This window comes from Podarcis filfolensis, assembly GCF_964270895.1.
Source record: "Podarcis filfolensis genome assembly, chromosome: 12".
Taxonomy (NCBI): domain Eukaryota; kingdom Metazoa; phylum Chordata; class Lepidosauria; order Squamata; family Lacertidae; genus Podarcis; species Podarcis filfolensis.
In genome coordinates this window covers 3,172,825-3,199,068 of record NC_139614.1, presented here as the reverse complement: position 1 = coordinate 3,199,068, position 26,244 = coordinate 3,172,825, and the positions used below count along the sequence as shown (strand labels likewise).

The window sequence follows — 26,244 nt, the reverse complement described above, 5'->3', positions numbered from 1 at the left end:
TTTCAATCTCACCAATAGCAAATACCTTTCACACAAATCACTTAGTGGGAAAAGGCTGCAATTCTGTGCAGGGTTCCTTGGGAGCAAGTCTCACCCGACCCAGTGGGACTTAAAACATGGAGGGGATCAAGTTACACAGCTGTAGTTACATATGAATGAAACAAGGCTGCTGTCCCAAATGATAGCGCTGGGCTCTCCCACAGTCAACCATAACCTTGTTTTAGAGGGGGAGAACAAGAAAAAAAATTCTCCCCCTCTCTGTGCAGCACCCCTTCAGTGAAGCAGCAGGAGAAACGGAGCCCCTTCCATTTCTCCTGTCGCTTTGCGGAAGGGGCGCTGCGCAGAGGGGGAGAATTTTTTTTCTTGTTCTCCCCCTCTAAAACAAGGTGCGTTCAGTGCATTCAGTCGCCTTCAGTGAAGGCAACCCGAAGCCTCTGGAGCGCAGCAGGATTTCCCGCTGCGCTCTGGAGGCTTCAGGCACCTACCTTGGAAGCCTGGAGAGCGAGAGGGGTCGGTGTGCACTGACCCCTCTCGCTCTCCAGGCTTCAGTGAAGGCAATCCGGGAGTTCCCGCTGCGCTCCAGAGGCTTCGGGTTCCTTTTGGGGAGCAGCGGGAAGGCTGTGCAGCCTTCCCGCTGCTCCCAGAGCTTATGGGGCTGGCGGTGGGGGAATCCCGGCTTTCTGCCACCCCCACCCCCAAAGAGCAGGTCGGGGAGCAGCGGAAAGGCTGAACAGCCTTCCTGCTGCTCCCAGAGCTTGTTGGGGCTGGCGGGGGAAGCCTGGGTTAACCCCCCAGCACCAGGGACCACACATTCGCTCCATAAGACACACAGACATTTCCCCTTAGATTTTAAGAGGAAAAAAGTGTGTCTTATGGAGTGAAAAATACGGTAAATCTCATACGTTGCACTACAATAGCATCATGTTGGAAGTTTCCATGTCTTTGTCAGCCATGAAAGTGGTGATAAACTCAGTGTGATGATGCCACATAACACTGTAAGAAATCCCAGTGGATGGAGGGGAGTTTGCGCAGTGCTGCCAGTTTTGGTGGCGCTAGTAGTAGACCTATGTCATGTGTAACATGTAGTTTCAACTAATGCTGTCTGTTGTCAGAGCACATAGGCAGGTAGGTAAGAAAAAATTGTTCAGAACACATCTGTATTTTGCTAAATTTATTTTTTTTGAAAACAACTTTAACAGCAAAACATTGTGATAACTGACTTTCCCCCTAATCCACAACCCCTTCTTCCAAAACACTCTCATTTATGTTGAGAGGCTGTCCTTTTTCTGTTAGAATAAAGCAGTGCAACAAAACTCAGAACAATTTGAAACAACAACCTTTAAACATCCTATCTAGGAAGTGGGGTTCACTTCTCAGCAACAGTGACTGGAAGCTATTCAAGAAGCCAAATTTCTCCCATATAAAAAGTACACCCAGCAATGCAAATTGTCAAAAATTTCTTTTAGAAGATGTGGAAGAGCAAAATGTAAACGAAACAAAGTTGTGACTCAGGGCCTGAGTGACACACTCACTATGTAGCTCTTCAGACAGAGGAACAACAACAAAGCAACCTTTCAGAGGGTGAAGCAACAAAAATGGGACTGTCTATGTCACCTAGCAGGGAGATTGACAGTCTTACTATTAATTAAAACTGGATACCTTGGCCCCTTCTCAGAAACTTCAACAGCAGTAGTAAGCCATTTCATTTCCCAGAGTCCTTCCCTAAACTGTGGGGCTGAACCCAATACTGCTTTTGTGTGGCTCTGCCTAGTTTTGTCAGAAAACTTTCCATGATGCACAAGAACTGAAGGGATGATGTTCCTCTACAAAATTGGTGGAATTATGTGGGCTACTTAGGGCATGTCTATGGCCCCCTCCCTACACTGAAAGAATCTTGTATTTCAGAAAGCACTTAAGAGAGTTTTCAAATCTGAAAATCTCATAGAAGTACTTTTGAAAATGTGCATTGTAGACTTATTTCAAGGGTGGGAGGCACAGAAGATGTAATGCTCACCTATTTCATTTGAAGTGAGCTTCACTCTTGGAGGCACAATCCAGCCCCACACATCTCGACAGTAGAGTGTAGTACTTGTTTAATTTTTTCCCATGGAAACCAGTGCAACATTCGTGATTCACTTTAGGTATATTGAAAGCCTTAAAAAGTCCCGATGCTAGGCAGGGGGAGATAGATTTGGGGAATAATTTGGCCAGACATCGGGTAACTGATTTCAATGGCAGAATTTTAATCACACAGTTAACCTCTTCAAGAAAATCAATAGATTTATTTTTTAAAAAGGTTCTTAACTCTGACTGGACCATGCTCTTGATGTCTTGGGGTGGGGTGGAAGGAATGTTCAATGACTTTGAAGTTGTGAGTCCAGAAAAGGGTCAACCAAGCTGTGCATTTGACTGGGCTTGCCTCCCTCATTCATTCATGGTAGCTAATAGGCAGAGAGAGTGTTCCAAATGTGAGCTCCTGTTTCAGTGGTGGAGAGGTGTGTGCTGTCATTACAGCCATGCACAGAAAAACAAGCAGGACCAGTTTTCAGCTTCACAATGAACGGGAAAAAACTTTACAGTTACGGACAACACCAAGGAACATGCAAACACACCCAGAAAGACCTGGAAGGACAACTGTGAAAACTGAAAAAGCAAGAGTCCCAATGAACGTAAGCCTGATCACTGCCACAGCTCAAGGCATCTCTTAGAATGAAACATTGAAATGTGGAATTCTCTCGCTCATGCAGTAACGACAAGCGTGGTTCTTTGGAGAACAGGCGAGAAAGAGTTTTTCCTCCAGACTCCCAACGTTGGTTCAGTTTCACTTGAGGCACTAAGCAGTCATGTTGCTTTGGGCATTATCTCCAATTTCCATTTAGCTGTTCTGCTCCTCTTTGCTTTCTTTCCTTTGAGGGCCGAGTTCAAATGCTGGGAAGCGGGAGTTCTGGGGGTCGATTATGTCGGAGAGGAAGTGGATAGCTCCTGCCATACCTGAAGCGGACAAATCCCAAGTTCAAAAAAGCACAAAGACAGAAAGCCTGGATCCTTTGGCCATGAGAGAGCTGCAAGAGATCGCCTGGAACGGCCTTGCATATTAAATACACATAAAACAGAAGTTACCAGGCAATAAGGGAAGGCAGGATCTGCCTGTTTATTACTTTCACAGTGCCTCCAAAGGGATTGCACTTGGCACGCTTTATGGTTGGCCTCTGAGCACAGCTACCAGGGTATCTGCTACAAGACGCACTACTGGCATCTACTCTCAGAAGGCTGCCACAGGGGACGTGAGCTCCAGGAAATGGGGAGGAGACTGGCTTTTAGTGGTGGAAAGGGGAACATTCAGATGGCTGCAGGAGAAAGCCAGAGGATCACACACAGCCAAGCTGTTTCACCAGGACTGATTCAGAAGATACATCTTATATCCTGGAAAGAAAAGCTGTATTTGCATTTGTAAAGCACGTTTGGCTTTGGTGTGTTCCTGTAGCATTAGGGTAAAACCAAACTATCCTAATTTAGCCAAGTATGAAAAACAGGGCATTGAACATACCCCTCAAGTCCCCATTTTTCACAAATGACTGTTGGGTAAGAAAAGTTGGTCATCTTAATGAAATGCAGCACTCTGTATTATAATTTTGTGACATGAAGAACATTTCATGGATGAAAATGCAGGTTTCTTATGTGTGAAATGCAGTGATAATGTCAGCACAACTTTGGATACTCTTGAATAATTCTGCAGTTCCATGCGTTAACAACAGATGGCAAATGAGTCATTTCTGAAAACAACCTTCAGTGCTGAGCATCAATGGTCTATTTTTGAGTTTCCATGGTAAGATGTCTATGAGAAAGTTAAACACCCAGAGACTATACATTGCTGAGATCTATCTGCCAAATTCGACCCTCAAACAGATTACAGCATAGAACAAATCAGATCTTCTAGGAATAGTAATTCAGTTGCTCTGGCAACGTATTTCAACAGGAAAAGTGAACAGGGCTGTAGAACTCAAAAGGTGGCCGTGAATATTAAGCAGGAACCATGCACATTTCATTAGGCAGGCTTGTTGTTCAGCCCTATACATATCTACTCATGAGTAAGTCCCACAGTGTTCACTGGGCTTTACTCCCATGTAAGCATGTTGAGGACTGCAGACCTGGACCTGGTTCACACATGGACATGTGAGCATGTGGACTCCAGAAGAAGAGATTTCAAACACTTTGCTCTTCCCAGTTCTGCTGCTACACTGAGCTAAACCACAGCTGGGTGTAGCATGTTGTCTGAACTTTGTGGTTCAGCTCATGTATGTGCTCCCTGCAGGGTTTGCCCTATGGATTACTGTTCATGGCTTGTCTGGGAGAGCTAAAGCACAAGCCCAGGTTCAGATGGCACACTAAGCCAAACCCTGACTTAACACAGCGGCAGAACCATTTCCTTTCCTGGAGTCCACAGGCTCATGCGCTCAGACACGGATTGGCTTGGCAAAACATGTGAACCAGGCCAGTATCAGCTTAAGTGAATTTACAGTCCAACTAAACCATGTAGCTTTGAATTCAATCATATAACAATTTTATAATATACATGTTACTGAATACAGAATTCAACAATAAAAAATGTCTTGCCTTCAAACAGTGAGTAGGGTCGGTCAGGAATACGACAGCCGTGTGCACCATAATCCAGACACCACTCTGCAAACTGGGGGAAAGGCAGCAAATAGGGATGAAGAAATAATGACTAAAATATTGAAAACCAAAGTAAATAAAGATGTATATCTAATAGATATGAAATACTGTGGTGTGCAAGAAGTCAGCTCAAAGTCAGCTGATTAAGAAATCTAACTTCAGCCCTAATAAAGTTTCTGATGAAATTTCAGGAAATTGCTAGTGCAGATTATCCAAAATCCAATCTGCAGTGATTAAGGTTTACAAAGAACTGACCTCTCTCTCTCTCTCATTGGACACAGTGAAATGAAGAGATAGTATCTACTAAGTAGCAATGTAAGTCATGTGCTTACATTAGAAGGGAGCATAGTGTGATAGATTATATGGAACTGGCGGAAATGACGGGCAGAAACCGAGACCAGGGAGAAGAGTCGGTGGAAGAAGATTGGAAGAAATTTAAAGACTATTTGCAGAAACATTGTAAAATTAATGAATGTTAAAATGATGTTGGACTGAAATCAAGCGGCCTTAGCAACAAGGTTAACAAGAATATGTAAAAATGGATTGATAATGGATGAAAATATAAAGTTATAATATGTTGAGATATAGAATTAAGATAAAAAGAAAGAGGGTAAGGATTTGCTGAATTAACCATGTGAACGGGAATACAAAAAAGGGAGGTGTGAGGAGGTCGGGGAAATAAGTAAACGAAATTTAAGATATGAAAAGATTGATTTGTTTTTATCTATTTTCTATTTATCTTTTTTTTGTATTTTGTATCTTTTTTTATGTATTTTCGTACTTTTTATATTTTTCCTTTTTTCTTTTTTATTCTGTAACTTTTTTCTTTTTGTAAAACCTTAATAAAAATCTTTAAAAAAAAAAATAGAAGGGAGCATAGTGCACTCAGCAGCCCTGAGCATGGAATGAATCCCACCAGCAGCCCTTTCCTACGTGAAACTCTCAAGAGAGGGAGAAATACCTGTTCAGAACCAGTTCAACAAAGACTGATAGCACCTTGAACAGAAGTAGCTTGTCTTGTAAATAAATGACTGTGCTTAATGTTGAAGCAGCTTCTTGTTCTTTCTTGTCTTGGGAGATAATGGAGAAGTGCACCGGGGTGGGTGTGTGGAGGCAAACCGGTACGGAAAAGAAATGTTTTGTTGCAGCTGGGGCAGGTGAAGGTGTCTGGTTGTGCTGCTGCAGATGCACCATGGTGCTTTGGATAAAGATGGTAAACAAAACCCTTAGCAACTAATGTTTTCACCATCTTTGTTCAAGAGGCTGTGTCACATTGGTAGCAACAACATTTTCACGGTTTTCTACAGAAGTGCTGTCACTGCTCCAACAAAACCCACCTCACTGATGGCTCCTCCACTCACAGCCACTAGGTCTTGGTCCAGGGATGGGCTCTTTCCATGAATGCCAGCTCATCTGGGCAGAGGCCACCTCAGCCCTAGAAGTCAGCTTCACTACCCTATCTCATAACTCTCCCGTAACAGCAAACTCAAGCCTGCATACTTATGTAGACAGAATGGCAGCATCCATGCACAAAAGGGAGGTATCAGCAAACCGGTGTGTGTGTGTGTGTGTGTGTGTGTGTGTGTGTGTGTTTGTGTGTGTCAGAATTTTCAGAAATGCAGAACGTCCTTAGAAAATAAAACCCCCCATCAACAATCATAGGTCACTGAGAAGCAAACTCGTTCAGTGGGCATAAAATGCCAAAGTAACTGGGAAAAAGCACGGCTGGAACCCTAAATCGGATGCTCCTGAACTAAGTCATACTCTGGAGTGGGTCCAGTAAAATCAATGGGTTTTTTCTAAGTATAACTAGCGTTGAGTATCACCCAGTATGTGCATCAGAAAATAAAATTAAGGAGTACCTTGCAAGCTCGATAGAGGTACTTTTTATCCTGAGTGAGATGATAGAGGGATAAGAAGGAGTAGCCATTGCCAGCTGTCCCGTGGCAGATGCCATAGCCTTTCCTCAACAATCCTCTCTGCCAAATGACATCACTACATTCTATTGCGTCCTTCAAATATTTATCCTCTTTGAAAACCTGCAGAAATGTGAACACAAGTTTAGCCACAGCAATGAACTAAAAATACTCACTATTTTTAATGACGGCCTTCTTGGTGGCTGCTCCCAAACTTTGAACCTCCCTCCCTAGAGAAGCTGGACTGGCTCCCTCCTTGTCCTTCAGCCAGCAAATAAAGACCTTTTTGTTTCAGCAGGCTGTTGGGAACTGACTATCTTTAATAAAAGGGCTGGTGCCTGCCATGTTGTTTCTGGGCTCCTGGGCAAGCAAAAGGATCCTAAGAGCTGCTTAGGGTCAAGCAACACATACTTTTAAATCTGAACAGGTGACACACCGCATAATACCATATTTTTCCATGTATTAGACGAGGTTTTTTGACTCAAAAATCATGTCAAAAAACTGAGGTCATCCAGTACACGGATAGTGGCATGGCGGGGGGAGAAGTGGCGTGCCCACCTGCCCGCTGGTTGCGCAACTTCCCCCGATGCCGCTGTGCGTGGGAAATGATATAGGGAGTGTTTCCTGCCCACAGTTGCATGGGGGGAGAAGCTCAACAACTTTGGGCCATCTCCGTTCATTTTCTTAAAATTGAGTCGCTAAAAATGGGAGGGGGTGTCCTTATACATCTTATAGACAGAAAAATATGGTAATTTTGAAACTTCCACAACTTCAAAAGCAGTTTGCTATATGGCATCAGGAAAGTACCTTGTGTTGCTATTAATATTTTTTCTCCTTAGAAATCCCCTTGGACTTACAGAACTAACAATTTTCTTAATTACAGTACAGAAATTCTGTCTTAAGAAGCAGTGTAGACAACATGCAACCCATACTATGGGTTCCCGTTGGAAACCTAACTTTCAATTTTGAAGTACAGTAGTACCTTGGTTCGCAAACGCCGAAACCCCAGAAGTAAGCATTCCGGTTTTCAGATGTTTTTCGGAATCCAAACATCTGATGTGGCTGTCAGCTATTGTTTCCAGGGTGCCTGCACCAATCAGAAGCTGTGCCTTGGTTTTCAAACTTTTCGGAAGTCAGACTTCCAGAAAGGATTAAGTTTGGCGCTTTTGTATTTGCGATTTATTTTGCGTTTTTGAGGCTTTTTCAGTTAATTTGTTTTTGTGACTGTGTGGAACCCAGTTCAGATACTGAATGATTGTGTGATTGTGGAAATGGATAAAAGCCCCCCATCCAAACAATGACTATAATCAGTGCAGGTAAGAAAGAAAATAAATTATTTTTTATCATCTATGATACGGTCTTATTTATTTTATAGTACAGTACATTGATTATTGCTTTCATTTTATGGATCAATGGTCTCATTAGATAGTAAAATTCATGTTAAATTGCTGTTTTAGGGGTTGTTTTTAAAAGTCTGGAACGGATTACAGTGGTACCTCTGGTTACGTACTTAATTCGTTCCGGAGGTACGTTCTTAATCTGAAACTGTTCTTAACATGAAGCACCACTTTAGTTGATGGGGCCTCCCGCTGCTGCCGTGTCACCACCGCGTGATTTCTGTTCTCATCCTGAAGCAAAGTTCTTAACCCAAGGTACTATTTCTGAGTTAGTGGAGTCTGTAACCTGAAGCGTATGTAACCTGAGGTACCACTGTTTTGGATTACTTTCTATAGGAAAGCGCACCTTGGCTTTGGAAGAATTTGATTTTGGAACGGACTTCCGGAACGGATTAAGTTTGAGAACCAAGGTACCACTGTATGCATTCTTCCATGCCTCATGATTGAGCTAAACAAGGACATACCTTATATGCTTGCATGAGCATATGGATGACTCCTGGGGAACCATGGCACCAATGCACCAGCCTGTCAGTTTCATTACTTAAAGATGATGGATAATTCCCAGATCGAAATTTTTTATGGCGCACATAGTCAATGCTTGGTTTCACCAGTTCTCTCAAAGTCTCTTGATCCACATTGCACACTGGCTAAAATATACAACAAACACACAGTATTTTTTTTCAAAATAAAAAGCAGTAATTTTTTTCATATTACTACAAATCCATGCTGATGTGCATTCACATTGATGTATCTGGAAAATAATTTTACCCTTGTTTAACTGGATGCAGTGAAGGTGGGAGACAACTGTGCCTGTTAGATATTTAGAAGTTGGCATCACATGTTACAAGGAGTTGCCAATAGAGAGTAACACTCACTCAGGCATCCTCTTTTTACCCTGCCACTAAGTCTTCTGAAGTACCCATTTGTGCATGTCCCATACCAAGAGATACGTGAGCTTTCCCACTGACAGGGAACTTGTACATCTCACAATGGGAAGTGGTTGTTAAAGTTATCGGAGAGAAAGTTGATATGTTGATTAGAGAAAAACTATTGCTGACATTTATTCAAACAATAGTTAGAGAATGCCTTTTGGACTTCTGTGTAAAAAGGAAAATAGATTAATATGAGACATCTGGGTCAGGAAGACTGGGGAAATATCGCCTAACAGAAAGTAGATCAGTTGCATGAAAATATTCTAGAGTGAATATTTTGATTAATTTCTTTTATGAAACTGACAAAAAAAATGGAAATTCTATTTATTTTTCTTCTCTTATTCTCTCTTCTTTTCTTCTCCTTTTTTTTTGTTTTCCTTTGGTGTTTTCTCTTTCCCTGTTTTTGTTTTTATTTATTTTCTTTTATCTTATTGTATTATGAAAAAACTTTAACAACACCTTATTTTATTTTTTATTTAAAAAAGATCAACACTGAGACCTCTGCTATTTAACTTGTTCAAGAACAATTGAGAATTAGGGGTGAGCAGTGAAGTTTGCCGATGATGCTAAATTGTTCAGGGTCATTCAAACAAGAAGAGATTGTGAAAACAAGTTCTCCAACCTGAGTGAATGGGTAATAAAATGGCAAGTGCAATTCAGCATAAACAATGTAAGTAAGTGTAAATTGATGCCTGTTGGCCACTGTGAGAACAGGATCCAGGACTAGATGGGCCACTGGCCTGATCCAGCAGCCGCTTCTTATCTTCTTAAGACAATGTCAGGGAACTGTCATCTGAGACGAAGGAGGTGAAAGGGCTCATGGAGGGTGAGAGAGACCACTCAGCGGAGGAGGGGACCAGCAGGGGGAGAAGTGGAGTTCCAAGGGAAAGTGAGTCGGAGGGAGGGCTCAGAGACACTTCAAGCGAGAACAGTGGGGAGGTTTCAGGACCTCCCGTAGGGACACCCACTCCTCGGCGGAAACTGTCACGCCGAGAGTCCAGAAGACGCGTTTCCGTTAAGGAGCTTTTATGCTGGAGGAAGTTCCGTAAATGCCCACTGTCCGATTCAACGAGCGATTGATGGAGCCATGCTTAAGGAGCTCCATCACAGACAGAGGTTTGGGGACTTAGCCAAACTCTGAGGGATCAGGATTTTACGCACAAGCAGCTCACCATCCCATCACAGACAAGTTCCCTTCTCTCACTGTTGCCCTCAGGACAGTCTCCTTCTCTCCCCACCCACCCAACCCCACCCCCCTTTTCCAAGCTGACTCCTATCATTACCTGCATAAGCATATAGTAGATCCCAGACATGCCATGGGCTGCACCAACATATTGTTTTCTGTGCCACTGATACAATAATGGGCACCGTTCTGTCTTTCGTTCCTCTCTGGAAAAGTTTTTACCTGATTCAATGATGGAATCCACCACCTGATGCAGACAGATAGAATAACAGGCATTCCATTATTCTGAGAGAACATCTCACATCTGGCCGGTACACTCTGTAGCCAAAGCCGTAACAGTGGAGTTATGCAAGCATAAAAATTTCACAAATTTCTTTATGTGACCAGTGGGAGTTGGTCTTGCAATAACCTTTTCAGAGACTACTCTGAACTTCTTGTTCCAGCCAGAAAAATGAAAGAAATCAGGTGTGGAGAACCTTTGATCCTCCAAATATTCCTAAACTACAACTCCCATCCTCCCTGGCCACTGGAGGTCCAAAAGTCATCCAAACCTGCAATAAATGCATAGGTTGCAAAGGGTATTCAATACTTCCTCCAGGTAGAATTTCTGTTACTACATTTCAAAAAGCAATGCTTTATTGCTAGTGAAAGGGACCCCAGCATGTGGAGCAACTGCATTAGTGGGAGCTGCTTGCAAAAGTGTCAGAGGTGTGTTTTTTCTACTGCTTAAATACTATTACTTCATTAGAGACCAAGCATGCCTTCTCTGCTGTACAACTGAAATGCAGGAGCACTCAGTTATCTTTCAAGAGGGCTTCTGCAATAATGGCTTCCATTAAGCGTGGATATAGGACCACTAGTCATGGATAAGTACAGACACAAGTACAGACAGCAACCGTTTTAGGTGTGTCCGATATGTTTGTGACTGCAACCATGCACATTGTGCCAAACCCAGAAGTGACCCAAAAATGTCAAAAAAAGGTGCGGAATGGGGTGGCGTTATGCGGACCCTGCTGATACGCATGCGGGTCCAGAATGTAACCTCCATGCAAATCAAGCACTGCCTATATAGCACTAAGAAGAAAATGTAGGCTTTTAGAAAAGCATTATGTGGAAAACCCCAAAGAAGGCAGGAGACAGTTCTGCAATATTGAAACAACAAATGGGATGTGTATGGAGATAGCTAAGTGCAGGCAAAAGGTGGGAACCATTACAAAAGGCACCAAACAACCAACTCTGTACAAAGCCAATGCCTGGAAAACAGCGCTTCTCTCTTACCTCCTTGATAGCAGACTGTGGCACAGCCTCGGGTCCAATTTCAGTATTCAGATAAAGCAAGGCATACAAGTAACCAGCTCTTCCATAAAGCAGCTCATCTGGAAGGTCAGAATCTGTGGCAAGGACCATTCTCTGGAGCTGCAAAAGTCTGGAATGAGAAAGAATTGGAGGGAAAACTGAAGGGTTCTCAAGTATGGGAAACTTGTAAATAGGTTGCCACAGTGAATAGGAACTGCCTCCAGGTGATCAGGCAAGTAAGCTTTCTGTACACAGAAAAGACTCTGCTCTCCTTTTTTGCAACTAACACAGCAGGTTGATGTAGCCAGGTGAGCTGGCAAAAACCACTGTGAGCTTGCAAAGCTAACTAAAGCTGAGGTAATTTAGGCTTTTCTAGGTCAAATAATTTGAGAAAGAGGCCAAAATAATTCCACCAGAACACAAGAAGCCATTGGTTCATCTAGTTCAGTAGTGTCTCTCCAATATTTGAAACAGATTTTTTTGTCCAGTCTTATCTGGACTGGTGAAATAAAAAATCAACTGTGTAAGATTCAACGAGGCGTATCAACCACTAGCCACTCAACATCACACATGCTTCCAACCTGCTCCCGACTATTATCCTCTCATTCTTTATATACAGCAGTAGCAGCATTTGAAACGCCCTAAGGACTAGGCAAGTTTTGCAACTTGCCATGGTCCAACTGCAACCAGTTTTAGATGTATGGGCATGATGTCCCTAGGCCCCGTCCCCACTCAGCACGAGTGCTCTCCTCCAATCCCCATCCGCACTCAGGGCGCAAGTGCTCTCCTATCCATTGGTGGTGAGGGCAGTGAGGGCTGCAAGCCCCGCCCCCACTCAGCGCTCCCCACCCCTGGAGGCAAGCCCCATCCTGGCGAGGGCTGGGGAGAGTGAGGCTCGCCCCCACCCAGCAGTCGATACCCTATAGCAGATAAAGACCCCATCACTTTTAACCCACTGTGAAGCTCAAGAAACATCTGAGGTGGTAAGATGATTTAACGTGAGTTAAACATGCTCATGTGCGATTCCTGCAGCTTATCCTGAGACAGCTCTGTGAACAGCCCCCCCCCCCCCCGCAGGGGAAGCGGCATATTTCCTGCTTTTTGCCTTCTCAAATGCTTCACACACATCAGTCAGAGAGCACCACCGTATCCTTACAGCCTGCCTTGTCCTCTAACCAGCCAATCTGTGAAATTCTACCTTCATCATAGCTTTTAAGGCTGTTGGGGGGAGGGATGCCATGGTGGAAACCAGTACTACAAACATTATAGAAAGTGTTTTAATGGAGGAGAGGACAGAACCCAGTGGCACCCCATAAGTGAGAGCCCAGGGGCCTGAACACCACTTTCTGGACATGGCCCAGAAGGAAGGAGTGGAACCACTGTATAACAGTGCCCCCAGCTCCCTCTAGACGGTCCAGAAGGATGTTATGGTCGATGGTATCAAAGGCCGCTGAGAGACCCAGCAGAACTAGGAAACAGGTCTCACCTTTGTCCCTAGCCCACCGGAGATCATCAACCAGCACAACCAAGGCAGTTTCAGTCCCATGGTGAGGACTGAATCCTGACTGGAAGGGATCTAAATGGTCCGCATCCTCCAGGCGTGCCTGGAGTTGTTCCACAGCCACCCGCTCAATCACTTTGCCCAAGAATGGAAGATTTGAGACTGGGCAATAAAAGGAATTTTAAAAAGAACAAAAGGGGTGGGGGAAGCCAGGAAAGCAAACCCCCGTCATGTAAGTGAAAGGGAACATGCAGAGCTCTGATAAGCACGTCTTACCTTGGCGCTATCTTGCCCCACATGATGGCACTGAAGTAAGATGTTTAAATGCGAACTGTACACTCAAAGTGTGTGTCTCTTCCATCACTTGTGTAGGCCTGTAATATGTGTTAGTTGTTGTGCTAGAAAGTTATATAGGGGATGTAGGGAGAATCCAGAGCTTGTTTGCAGCGTGGAAAGAAAGGAGAACCTTTTTCTGCCTCCCCACTTCCAGCCACTCTCTGAAGACTGAAGAAGGGGCCCACAAAAGAATATTGATGAGGACGAGACCATATGAAAAATGAAAATAAGGTTTTAGCTGGAGTTCATTCATTTTCAGCTTTGTAATCTTGTAATACAAAAAACAGCAGCGCCTAGGCATTCTGTTATTGCACCCATAACCTAGTTTTCAGGCCTCATGTGGCACCTAGATTGTCTACCTGAGCTAACGCTGAGCACTGGAAACAGGTTATTTCCAGGCCATCAAATGGAATTAATGAACTCCGCCCACCCCCATGCTGTTAAGCAAATTTCAGCCTTCAGTCATCAAGGTAAGAGTAAATCAAGTTAGGAATATGTAGAAATGAAGCCATCTATCTGTCTTTAAAATTAGCAGCACCTATCCCTTAGGCACAGTGTAAACTGCTCCAAATCACTTCCATTTCAAAAGTGGCTTAAGATACACCAGCCTAGAAGGGGGAAGGGAGCTGCTCAGAAAAAGGAGAGAGAGATCTGCCCCCCCCCCACAGCTTTTTGGATGGCAGCCACTTCCTAGGAAGTAAGCCCAACTGTTTCCAATGACATTTATTTTCAATTAAGCAAACGAGAATCTTAGCCTTAATCTCATTTTTATTCTCTGCTTCCCACTCCACAAAGCAGCCTGGTTGAAACAAAATGTGAAAAAAGCAGCACCCTGCCTTTTATTCTCAGCAGGGAAAGAAAGTTCCATTTAAAATGCAAACAGTCATATCAAAAAGCCCTGACGGAGATTAATCTTTCAGAGACTGTGGATTAGGAGGAGAGTGATGCAACTTCTAAATATAAACTGCAGTGCAATGGCTGTAGGCAGGGCAGAGCCCCCAAGAGCTCTGGGTATAGCAAGGGATGCTGGGGAAAAGCGAACAGGTAGGGCCAGGGCAAAGAATGCTAAAAGAAACCACTTGTGTGTTTATAGCCTGCCAAAGGTCACTAGAGCCTTGTCCAAAACGGGAGGAGAAAGGCAGAGAAGTATCCCAGAAGCCTCTGGATCAAACGTTATTCTTTCTAGGGATGGAAGTATCAGAGGAAACCAAACCAAAATAAGCAAGACGGATCCTTTCTCATGCTATGGGGGGAGGGTGGGGTGGAGATGGCATCTTCTTTTTGTAAAGATCCTCCACCTGCTTGCCCAGTAGTAAGTTCTCCTAGCTGCGGGGAACTGACTGAGTCCCTATATATAACCCTAGCATGGCAACTTGCTACTTTGCAGGTGCTTTGCCTTCTGCGAACAAAAGTGACCCTTCTCTCTCCTATACAGCTGCAACTGAAAGTGCAAAAAGATGCTTGCCATGAAGGGGTTGAACAATAGTGAGACTGGAGAAACCAGTATAACTTGCATTTCACAGCTGAATTTGGGGGAATCACTTGAAGCATTCGTTTTACCGAGCTATTTCAATTGTTTTTGTTTGATTTGCTCATTGCAAACAGCTAAAAGTCCATAAATTTTGATAATAACCCGATTTGCAATGGGGGTGGAATAATTTCAATTGCAACTGTAGATGTATCAGGGATAGGGATAAACGCTATTGGCTGATTCCTCATTTTCACACCAATTCCTGATTTCAGAGACTTCTACTATAGCTAAGGCGGGATGCGGGTGGCGCTGTGGGTTAAACCACAGAGCCTAGGACTTGCCAATCAGAAGGTCAGCGGTTCGAATCCCCGTGATGGGGTGAACTCCCGTTGCTTGGTCCCAGCTCCTCCCAACCAACAGTTCGAAAGCACGTCAAAGTGCAAGTAGATAAATAGGTCCCGCTCCGGCAGGAAGGTAAATGGTGTTTCTGTGCGCTGATCTGGTTTGCCAGAAGCAGCTTAGTCATGCTGGCCACATGACCCGGAAGCTGTAAATAAAGCGAGATAAGCGCCGCAACCCCAGAGTCAGCTACGACTGGACCTAATAGTCAGCAGTCCCTTTACCTTTACCTTTTACTACTACTGCTACTAATAATAATAATAACGATGAGGAAAAGTATCATAGAATGAATAGACTGATTTATTATTTCAGCACCAGGCAAATACCTTTTATTTCCTTTGGCTTTTAAACTTTTAACACCTGGAATGCTTTTATGCTGGTTTGATAGCTACTATGTTAATTCTCTGATTTTACTATATTGCTAGGGCGGCTAACTGGCAGCAGCACATTAAGAGTCTTTCTTTGGAGGCTGAGATATCCATAAGAAAAACCAACTTAATCCTCTCCAGCTCCTTCGTCTGGTCTCCCAAGGAGGGGTTTTGCTCTGCTGTTACTGACCCATTGAAGAATGCTTAGCCTATCTCTAAGCGTTTGTCCCCAGCCCATCGCAGGTACTCACTTGGTCACACATTCCTTGGATTCAGTGTCATTCTTCAGCTTGTGGTACACCACTGCTCCCACTGCCAAGGGTCCAGCATCACCACAGAGGAAAGTAACCCTTCTTCCATTCAGATTGCGTAGGATCCTCTTCACATAATCCAGGGATCGCTGTAGATGACTTTGTTCTTGCGTCACACGGTACAGTTGAAGGTACAAAAGGGCTATCCCTGGAATCACCAGAAAGAAGAAAAATTAAATGGACTTATTCCCTCTCCTTTGCTGACCCATAGAGTCACAATAGTCCTTTAAAAATAAATAAATGATGACAGGACTTTTTATACCTTTTTGAAACCAGGACTCACTTAGCCACCAAGTACAAGATGGGTCTAACTCTCCTTTTCTGCCTTTTCTTTTCTCTTCCCACCCTTTTGCATTACTTTTTATGGGAAAGCGCACCTCGGCTTTGGAATGCTTTGTTTTGGAATGGACTTCCGGGATGGATTAAGTTTGGGAACCAAGGTACCACTGTACTTCAATAATAATTGTTTTGCATCTTGTATAATAGAAGAAATGCAGCAGAGGTGAATACTGAATCTTGCTGAATTACATTATCTCTGTTGGGGGAAAATGAAAACTTTTTTCTTAGGATTAAATTAGAGGGTTGCATGATATGAGCCTGAGTGTTGGATCTTGACCAGAGGAACGGGTTCAAATCCTCATTCTGCTATGAAGCTCACTAGAGTAGTCTCCCTCTTATCTTATACAATCTTATAAGATGGTTGTGACTATACATTGGATAAGCATACATGTCACTATGAGCTTCTTCAAGGAAAGGCAGGAAAGAAATGTGTGGAAAAAATAAAACATATACAGCTGTTTTTATATTTAACAAACACAAAACAGTTCTAAAACTTATTTTTGTGTCGTATTTGAGCATTCCTGAAAAAAGCCCAAGCCATTCTCCATGGAACTGATATTACTCATCCATCTGTCTTGCTATTTTAAGTGGAAGGTTGATTTGTTTTAATTGCCCTAGTGTGAATTAGCAATTAATTCTGTCAATCCCAGTGTCAGAATTCTGTTCTGCTTCTAAAGAAACAGCAAGTGAGAGGCGGCATTAAAAAAAACAACCTTTAGTGCCACACAGCTGCCCCCATTTTTAGGTTTTTAAAACAAACCAATCACAAATGTCACCTTTTTGTCATTTCTCCTCCTACAGAACCATCTGCCCAGAACATTCTGAATCCTTCCAAGAGCCATTAAGAAGAAAAGAGGAAAAATACTGAACTCCCATTTCCAGAACTGAATGTGGGCCAATAATCCTCTTTCATATTTAATTCTTCTTAGCAACAAAGCTGGAAGGAACCTGGGGAGCATGCGGTGCAAACATCTATTATAGAATAGGATAATGCATGTATCAGTTGAAGTCCACCTTGATTGCAATATGCCATAAGCACAGAATTGGAATAAAGAAGTATCCACATCTATGTACACTTAGTGCAAGTTAACAAATTTTGCACACAGACAGTACAAATTCACTGACCCCCCCCCAAAAAAAGCTGTGTTCTGCAACCTGAATAACTATACAAATTAAGCAAATCTGCATCATCTACTTTACATATTTCATGATGGCTATTTTTACAATTCTGAGTTATTTATTCCAGTTTGTACATCATGGGGAGGAATAATGAGCTATGCAGAGCACAAAAATCCTGGACCACTGTACATCTTATTCAACCACTATCTGGCTCCTGAGATTTTAGTAGCCACATACTCTACCCAGAGAGGGTTTACCTGGCAGGCAAAAACTTTCCTCTATAACCAGGTCTTTGGTCTTTAGCTTTGTGTGTCCTTTTACAAGTGGGCAGCATGTTTGTTTAACATATTTCTTTCTCCTCTTGGTTTTAATGTATCTATATGTGATTTTTTTGTTGTTTGTATGGTTGGCTGTAAGTCACATTGGGTTGCTCTGGGCAAGATAAAGCGACTATCACATTCAATAAATAAAAAAAATTGTTGCTGCCATATGGACTACAAACTTGCATTTTCAAAAAATAAAAATACGAAAGCAAGAATTAATAGGAGATTGAATTCTATGCCCAATATAGCATTCTGTTCTTTAGATTACAAAATAGTGACCTACACACTGCCTAATTAAAAGGCTTAATCCACCAATCATCTCATCCAAATGGGTCAATCCACCAGTTAACCTTTTCAAACCCCCCCCCATAAGCATACAAATAATGGTAGAAAGTGTTGGGTAAATTGAAAACTACAAGTGGCACCAGACCAGACCACACACTTCACAGAAGCAGGCCAGGCTATGCTCAAAACAGTAGTAATTGGTGGTGGTGCGTTTTTTTATTTTAAGAATTTGGAAAACAGGATTAATAGTTTTCTTAGGTGACCAAGGAAGAGCTTTCCTGGCCAACTAATTGTTAATGGCTCTAAGTGGGAAAGTAAGCAGGAAGAAACCTGTAGCAACATGGTCTTCACTTTCTACCTCCAGAGAGCAACTGGGTTGAAAGTGGAAGTACATGCCAGCCCTATAATGCTGTCAAACATTCTGAATGTGGTTTCATGGAAAAGCAGACTAAAATGATGTGAATATACTTATCAATGGAATATCAATGGAAACGAAGCCTGAACCTAGAACCCAGCACTAGATCACAAAGTAAGCTGTTGTATCTGCGAGGATCTTAACAATTCAACTCCAAAAGTAATTCCATGAACTTTGTCAAGAAGTTTGGGTACCTCACCTGTCCAGCCAGTATATGCAGAGCAGTCATGAGGATCTGCAGTCTTCAGCCCTTCTTCCATTTGCTGCAGCAGATCCTTAATTTTGGTTGTGATCCTTTTACTGAAATAAGGGCAGATCTGTAGGGGGGGGGGGAGATCATTTAAAAACCAACAAAACTCCTAAACAGCTAATTAAGGCTGCTCAACACACGTTTGTGCATAAACAGGGCCACCTCAAGCTATTTTGCTCATCTACAGGAAAATACAACTCTTCCTAGATGCTGAGCATGGTGTGCATGCAGGTATGCATGTGTTTCCTCTTTAAGAGTTATCCTGACTGGTGCCTATTTCCCTTCTTCCATTGGGAAAGGACTAACTCCATTCACTTCTCTAGAGCAGTGGGGCCAACCATTTTTGGCCTGAGAGCCTCATTTGCCCTGGCCAACCCTCTGGTAGTTACAGGCCACGCATGGGTGTGGCCACCACCACCCCCATCTCCCACCTCGGATCTGCCCCTACTCCCCACCCATGAAATGATTTGATTGTGGAAGGGCAATTTAATAATTTAAATCCCCATCAGGGTACCAGGCTGGACAGAGCTTTAAGCCTTTCCACCCATCCTAGTGCTGGGTCTACTTTGGTTATGGGGAGGTGAAGAGAGAGTGCAGGTCCCCTGAACCAATTGTTTACCTCTCTCCTGCAAAATGAGGAGGTAACGGGGCTGCAGTTGGGAAGACAGGGGAAGGCACAGTTGCCTCCACACAATCATAGGCCATGCTGTCCCAAAGCTGTTAACCATTGCTCTCCCTAAATGTAAGCCAGGTGCCTGTAAAATGCTACTGATGTAGGCAAGTGAGTTGGGTCAGCAGCAGATTAATTAAAATCAAGCAGAAATATTCTGGTTTGTGTGGAGTCAAGTTCTAAAATTTCACCAAATACTAGCTTCATTTGGTTATATATCAGGTTTTAATAGAAGATCATTCAATCAGCAAGAAGAGTAAAGAGTGATTGAAATGAAATTCCATCACAAGACTGGGGAAGCTCACAAAGAACCCAATTTCATTCATACAGAACTAATCATAACTTCACTTGCATAATTATGTCATTAGAGTGGACGTTGGCAAGATGTCTAATAAGGAAGTTAGGTATGGAATGATGCAGGAAAATTAAAAGCCTTCTTTTTAACAAAACACAATTAACCAGGTTAATTCACATTGTATAGTTGTCTCAGTCATGAATATGGGCCCACAGATGTTCTAGCCATGAGAAGTTTTACTAGCCAGACTACTGCTATATATTTGTTAAGTCATCTATGGACTCAAGAGACAAAGAACAAACTATGTTCCATTTTGGAAGAGCTTCCCTGATCAAGAAGCCCATTATCAGAAAATGGACTATTCTATGAGCTACACCTAACTTGTTGTTACAGCACATAAAAACAAGCAAATCAACAAACAACAACCCCAACCATAACCATAACCAAAAAAACAGTAATTCCATATAACACATTACTGAGAGGACACCAAAAATGAATGCATCAGTTTTAAAAGCCCAGGTTCAAGAGGCATGTGTTCCGCAACCAATAGAATTATTGTCACCATCACAAGCACAACTGATTTATTATTCACCTTCTAAATTTACACTTAAGATAATCAAAACACACACATACAAACACACACACACACACACACACACACACACACACACACAAATAAGACAAGGATAAAACCCCAACAAGTGGACATTTTTGGGAAAGACCCGTTTCTCCAGCTGGGAATGCCTATCAGAACAAATTTATCTTCAACTGTTTCCGGAAACTGCAAGGAAATGGCTCTAGATGCAGTTCTGCAGGGATATTATTGGGGCCATCACCAATGAGTTGCAGGATTCATCCATTTTGACCATCAACAGATAGCCCTGATGACACCAGAGTGGAGTGTCAGTGTGTCACTGTTGCAAGAGGAATCCATGCATAGCCATGAAGCACCACGGATGCTTTTCAGCCAGTTACTGTTTCTCAGTTCAATCTACCCCACTGGCTTGTATGGATAGGATGGGGTAACCCTAAATAACACCGCCTGAACTTCATAGCGCAAGGATAGTACTGTACACAGACACAATACATAAATAAATACTGCTGGAAACAATACACAAAATTATTGATCTGATCTGCCCAATCAATGGCATAAAGATGTTCCACAAGACAGTGAAGAGTTCCTGTTGTGAAAGTTTATAAACTGTTATGCATAAAGTATGATGCCATTTAAACCACACCACGTGATTTATCAAAAAGGTAACTCTAAATACGTTTCCCATAAATGTGAATTACAAGCAAGTCTCAAGTGGCCACAAAGCAGCCAAACATCACTAAATCATCTGAAGATGCCCTCATTAACTATTCCCACTAACTGGCAATGCTTGCCATTAAATATCATTAGGCTTCAGTTGGCTCCAGGGAATCAAAGTCTAAAATAAATGTTAATTACATGGAGTGTGCAATGCAACTCACAAACATGACACATACAAACAATTAGTTAGGGTTCATTAATTAATTAGACCTAAGTCTGCGAAGTCCATTCTGTTGCTTGTTTGGGTTTTTTTTGGGGGGGGGGCGGAATCATCAGGGTTTGAAGGCAGCTCTTGATTATGCTCTTCAGTCACCTATCATAACATTGTGACTCAATTTGAGGCTGTCAAAACATTAGGATCCTGTGCTGCTCTAGTGATGTGATTAAATCAAGCAATGGCTTCAGATACAGGGAAGAGCAGCATTTCTCATGCATGCCATTGGATGACTAGCTTGCTTATCCAACTATGGGCAGCTGGAGTAAGGCAATGACAGACTGAGTGCCAAGCCAACAACATCTGGGGACCCAAGGTTGAGCAAGGCTGTCATAGGCAATGGCCTCACAGCTGAGCCAAAATGTATGGCACTGTGACAAATGCATTGTGTTCTCTGTGTCTCCTAAGCTCACCAGTAGCATTCAAAATGGAGCTTTGATATCTCCTTCAACAAAAACCTGCACACCTCCCTGTGGGCGAAAATGCTCGTCATATCCCTTCCAAAACCACTCCAAGCACTGACCTTGAACAGTAACTTCAAGAACCTTGGCAAGAGTGGCTGCAAGTTTCAAGGGAGCCTTTTCCCAAATGACTTCCACTGAGTCCCAGTTGCCTCAACTGGTGCACTGACAGGTGGCAGCAGCTGCACTGTTCCACTATAGTAACACCGCATGCAAGAGACAATTTAAATGGCTCAGGAAAGGTGTCAGCACAGTGGTGGGTCCTGCCAAGAGGCCAGGGCCCCAACAGCTTCCCCACCTACACCAGAGAAGCTGTTGGGGGGGGGTTAGTTGTTATTCAAGTATTTAGTTTTTTCTTTTCTTTTCTTCTGCCACCCAAAGTTAGTTTCAGATTAAGACCTGCAGAATTTGTCATCCAACCAGGGAGTCCAAGCAGGTACTGCGGTCTGTTTAAAAATCCCAAGGTGGCAGCCATAATCTGGAGGTTTAGAGGCCTTGGTGGCCGGTGTGGCCAGAGGGCTGTGTTTGGGCTGGCAGGTTACAGGTTCTGCAAGCCCAGAGTTCTGCCTTCCAGAACTAGAAACAGTTGGCAAGAGTCTTTCTTCTAAAACATTCTTCCTTACTGTAAATGAGAAGGACTAAGGCCCTGTACACACCAGCGTATAAATGGGCACATACACAGCACAGAATTTAATTTGCCCTGTACACTTTTTTGCACACACAAGCACTTTCAGACAAACTGCCTCTCTCTCTCAAGTGTTTCCCAACCACAACGTGGGCAGTGCTTGATGGGATGTATTTGCAGTGTGTTGCTGTCCCTTCCAACTATATTACTACTTCAAGAACCCAGAGGTTCACTGCAGTGATCTGCGCAGGTATTTGTTTACCTGTGCGTGAGACCAGTATTTTTTTAAAAAAATATATATTTCTGATATATACCAGACTTGCACAGAACAGCAGGTTTTAAAAAGGTGTGTGCTGCGCCCACTAAGGAGCACTTCACCAATGAAACATGCAATGATGCTTACACAAAGCATAAAGTTAAAGGTTCATCCTTCTCATTATGATTATTTTTAATGTTATTCTTAATTTTTATTCTAATATCCTTCTTTATCTTAAATTTCTGTGTGTAATGCAAATGTTACCATTGTTGATTTTAATAAATAATGTTGTAATTTCAAGTTTCAAGGTGTCTTATTTACAACATCTTTCTTTACTATGTTGTAGAATGTAGGTAAAAATAAAGCTACATAAAAGAATGCAAATTTGTCACTGCAGCTTTCTGTTTGTTCGCTTAAAGAAGGTATATTTCCAGGGGGACAAAGAGTACTTTTTTATTTGGTAGGCCAAGTAAGTTTGGGAGCCTCTGTTCTAGAGCACCGCCTGTTGCCAACATGCGGCACTTTTAGCTATTGTCTGGGGGAAAGAATATAGCACCATTGAAAAATTTAGTTGGCTTTGAGCAACTTACACCACCTGAGGTCACTTTCACAACTATTTGGCTACAATCCCATGGCTCCAGGGGTTGCTTGCATGGGTGTAGCTGGGGGGGTATTGAAAGTACTCAATTATCTGAGGTTTCCCCCCTCAGAGGAAACCTCCCCCCCCCATGTCCTATTCAAGGGACAGGCATTCTTACCTATGATTTCCCAAGAAAAACTGAACAACTTTGATTTCCTTAAAAAAAGCTCCCCCTCCCCCTTAACAAAAATCCTGGCTATGCCCATGGTTGTTAAAGCTTTCACCAGTGACCCTGGGGAGGTGCTCCAGACTCTGAACTTTCTTTTTAAAAAAGAAGTCCGTCTCAGCCTTCCTATAAAGGAAGTTATGGGGCAAAATGTGCTGGTAACTTTTTTTCGTTGTATAGCGTTTATTTGAATAGTAATTTAGCAACCCTTGTCGCCGTTCACATCACCATCATCTAATTTTGCCTCAAATTGAACAATATTTGTAGAGACCACCACAATTTCATTTTGGTATTAAGACACTGAATTAGGACTAAAAAGACTTTCAAACACTACAGCCAACCAGGCCACGTTTGCCTATGATTTCGCAGATGAAAAACCACATTACCACTTCAGTAGCCACCAAGCTGTTCCTTACAGCTTCCTTGATGGTTAGCGGCCAGACTGCCAGGTCGTCAGCAATCCTTTCATGCCATCCATAGCCTTAGGAATTTCAGCAGGAGTAGGGTGAACCAATTCAACTTTAGCATAGTACCAAAATGTGGCCAGGTGAAGCTTTGAGTAAGTGGTAGCAGCAAAAATGAGCTTGGGCCCTTTGGTGGTGACAGCATCACCAGCTTCTGTGCAGCCTGTGCCATCCTGAGAGTGAACGGCAGCTGGAGGAAGACTGGAAATGAGGAGGAGCCGAAGACTGGAGACAATGAGCAGTGAACAAGCCACGCTGGTAACTTCTAAGTGATTTCTGTGAAATGAGAGTGCGTGCTATCTTGTACATTTTCCTTTCTATTGAGGAATGCTCCCTTCTTAGAATCATAGAATTGTAGAGTTGGAAGGACCCTGAGGGTCACCTAGTCAAACGCCCTGCAATGCAGGAATCTTTTGCCCAACGTGGGGCTCAAACCCACAACCCTGAGGTTTAAGAGTCTCATGTTCCACCACCTAAGCTATTCCAGATGCAACAGCATCACTGAATGTGTGTATGTAATATCAATATTGTGTGATCATAGTTTCAGTGATATATACCAGTGTTTATAAATACTTATGGTTGCCCGCTATTGCTGAGGTTGAGGTTTGCGGTGTCCAATTAAGAATTGCTATTAAAAATGTGATATTAACAAGGTGTCACTGATATGAATTGTGTATTACCGTATTTTTCGCCCTATAGGACGCACCGGCCCATAGGACGCACCTAATTTTTGGGGGTGGGAAATAAAGGGGGGGGAATTATTTCCCCCCCAGGCGCGGGGGAAGCCCGAGCTTCCCCCGACCCCAGAACAAGCAGCTCTCCGCAAGCCATGGGAGCCTGGCGCCGGGCTCCTGAGCTTGTGGAGAGCTGCACGAAGCTAAGCCTGGGCGCGTTGCGCCTCCCCGCTGTCCCCCGAGCTTGTGGGGCTGGCGGCAGGGAGAAGCGGGCTTCTCCCCACCGCCAGCCTCCAAACCAGGTCGGGGGCAGCGGGATGGCGGGCTGCATTCGTCCCATAGGACACACAAACATTTCCCCTTCATTTTTGGAGGGGAAAAAGTGCGTCCTATAGGGCGAAAAATACAGTAGTTCATGTGTTTCAAAAAAACGAATAGAAAGTGCTGCTGCATTGGGGGGAATGGCAATTAGCCATTCTGTTTTTGCACCTGCAACCCAGGTTCCAGGAGCCATGTGGTGAATATATTTTCTATCCCAGTCTCTTAAAACTGGTAATCATAATAGAAAAACCCAACCGGTAACACATATTGGGTGCATATATGCTACCTATCACCATCACACCATGTGTTGAAACGCAACCTTAAACACAGCACTGTGGGGGAACAGCCTCACCGCCTAACTTTGTCAACCCAGCAGGAAGTGCTTCTGAGTAGACATGTGCAGGGAATCACACAGCGAGGGAGCAGTTATATTTGCACCCAGCTCCTGAAATACTACAGAATGAATACTATCGCCTTATTACCATATTGTTGCAACCTTTCCCAATTCTACATGTCACCATATTCTTCCTTCGAGTCTCAAATTTAACAAGCCTGGGACAGGGTGGAAACAATTCAGGCTGTGGGCAAGAGCCTCACTTGATAGGATGCTCCACCATACAAATTTATTATTTTCTATGTATTAAATCAAAGATCTCAGTGCTATTCGCAGTATACAAATACGGAATAAAAACCACAAAACACAAACAAGAACGAAGCAGAGCAAATCAATAACACCCCCAAGCACATTTAAAAGAAAAATGCAGAAAACCAGCTTCTATTCAGAGACACGGTTGGGCTAGTTTTCTGCGTGAGGCCATGGCTTTCCACGGAGACCCTCTCAGCCCCCCGAGGCCGGCGGAGGCCCAGCAGAGGCAGCGGGCGCAGCGCAGCCCCCCCCCCCCCGTCCCTGCTAAGCCGGCCTGCTTCTTCACGAGGCCAAAGGGGCACGAAAGACCCACGAACTCGGCAGCCTTTCGTAAAACTCCTCAGGACGGAGCGCGGCGACCCCAAAAGCGCCGCCACTTTCCTCAGGCAGACTCTTCGCAACTTCCGTGAGGGAAAAAGGCTCCGAGGCCCTGAAGAGCCGGGGAGGGGGAGGGGAAGAGGAAGCGGGAAGGCGAGGCGAGGAGGGAAGGCGGGCACAAATAAATATGTCATAGTAATAATAATAATAATAATAGGTTAGGCGGGCCATTATTTTGCTTTCACTCTGGACCCACCTCTTTATTTACACGTGGCCTTTTCCCTTGCATTCAGGGCTTGGTAGGGAGACGACGTTGCCCCCCGCCCCCCCCCGCGCCCCCTTGCAGCCGGGGTGTCGCGCGCCCGAGCCCCCCCCCAGCCCCCCCCGCTCTCACCTTGCCGTCGGCGTCGAAGAGCGGGGGGTCTCCGTCGCCGCCGGGCGAGGGCGGGCGGGCGCGCTTCCCCTCGGAGCCGCTGGGCGACGGCGGGGCGCCGCTGGCCGAGGAGGCGGCGGCTCCGTGGGGCTGGAAGTCCGGGAACGGGTTGGCGAAGGCCCGCTCCTCCATCTCCGCCTCGCCGCCCAGCTGCACCTTCAGCCTCTTGGACATGCCCTCGCCCATCGCGGGGACGCGCCCGCCCCGCCGCCCCCGCGCGCGACCCCGAGGGAG

General features: G+C 43.9%; 1 protein-coding gene and 1 long non-coding RNA gene across 2 annotated transcripts; one reads left to right on the top strand and one right to left on the bottom strand.

The window, feature by feature from the left end:
• Positions 1 to 1,156: 1,156 nt before the first annotated feature.
• Positions 1,157 to 26,244, bottom strand: LANCL2 (LanC like glutathione S-transferase 2). Its single transcript, XM_083578133.1, has 9 exons — positions 25,972 to 26,244; positions 18,465 to 18,582; positions 15,725 to 15,932; positions 11,381 to 11,528; positions 10,203 to 10,349; positions 8,452 to 8,634; positions 6,537 to 6,713; positions 4,615 to 4,687; positions 1,157 to 2,991 (listed from the first exon to the last, which is right to left on the bottom strand). The coding sequence occupies exons 1-9, from the start codon at positions 26,194 to 26,196 to the stop codon at positions 2,876 to 2,878; spliced, it is 1,395 nt and encodes a 464-aa protein (XP_083434259.1). The 5' UTR covers positions 26,197 to 26,244; the 3' UTR covers positions 1,157 to 2,875.
• LOC310745671 lies at positions 6,721 to 7,903 on the top strand. Its single transcript, XR_014540300.1, has 2 exons — positions 6,721 to 6,985; positions 7,018 to 7,903. It is a non-coding gene; the product is annotated as an uncharacterized lncRNA (long non-coding RNA).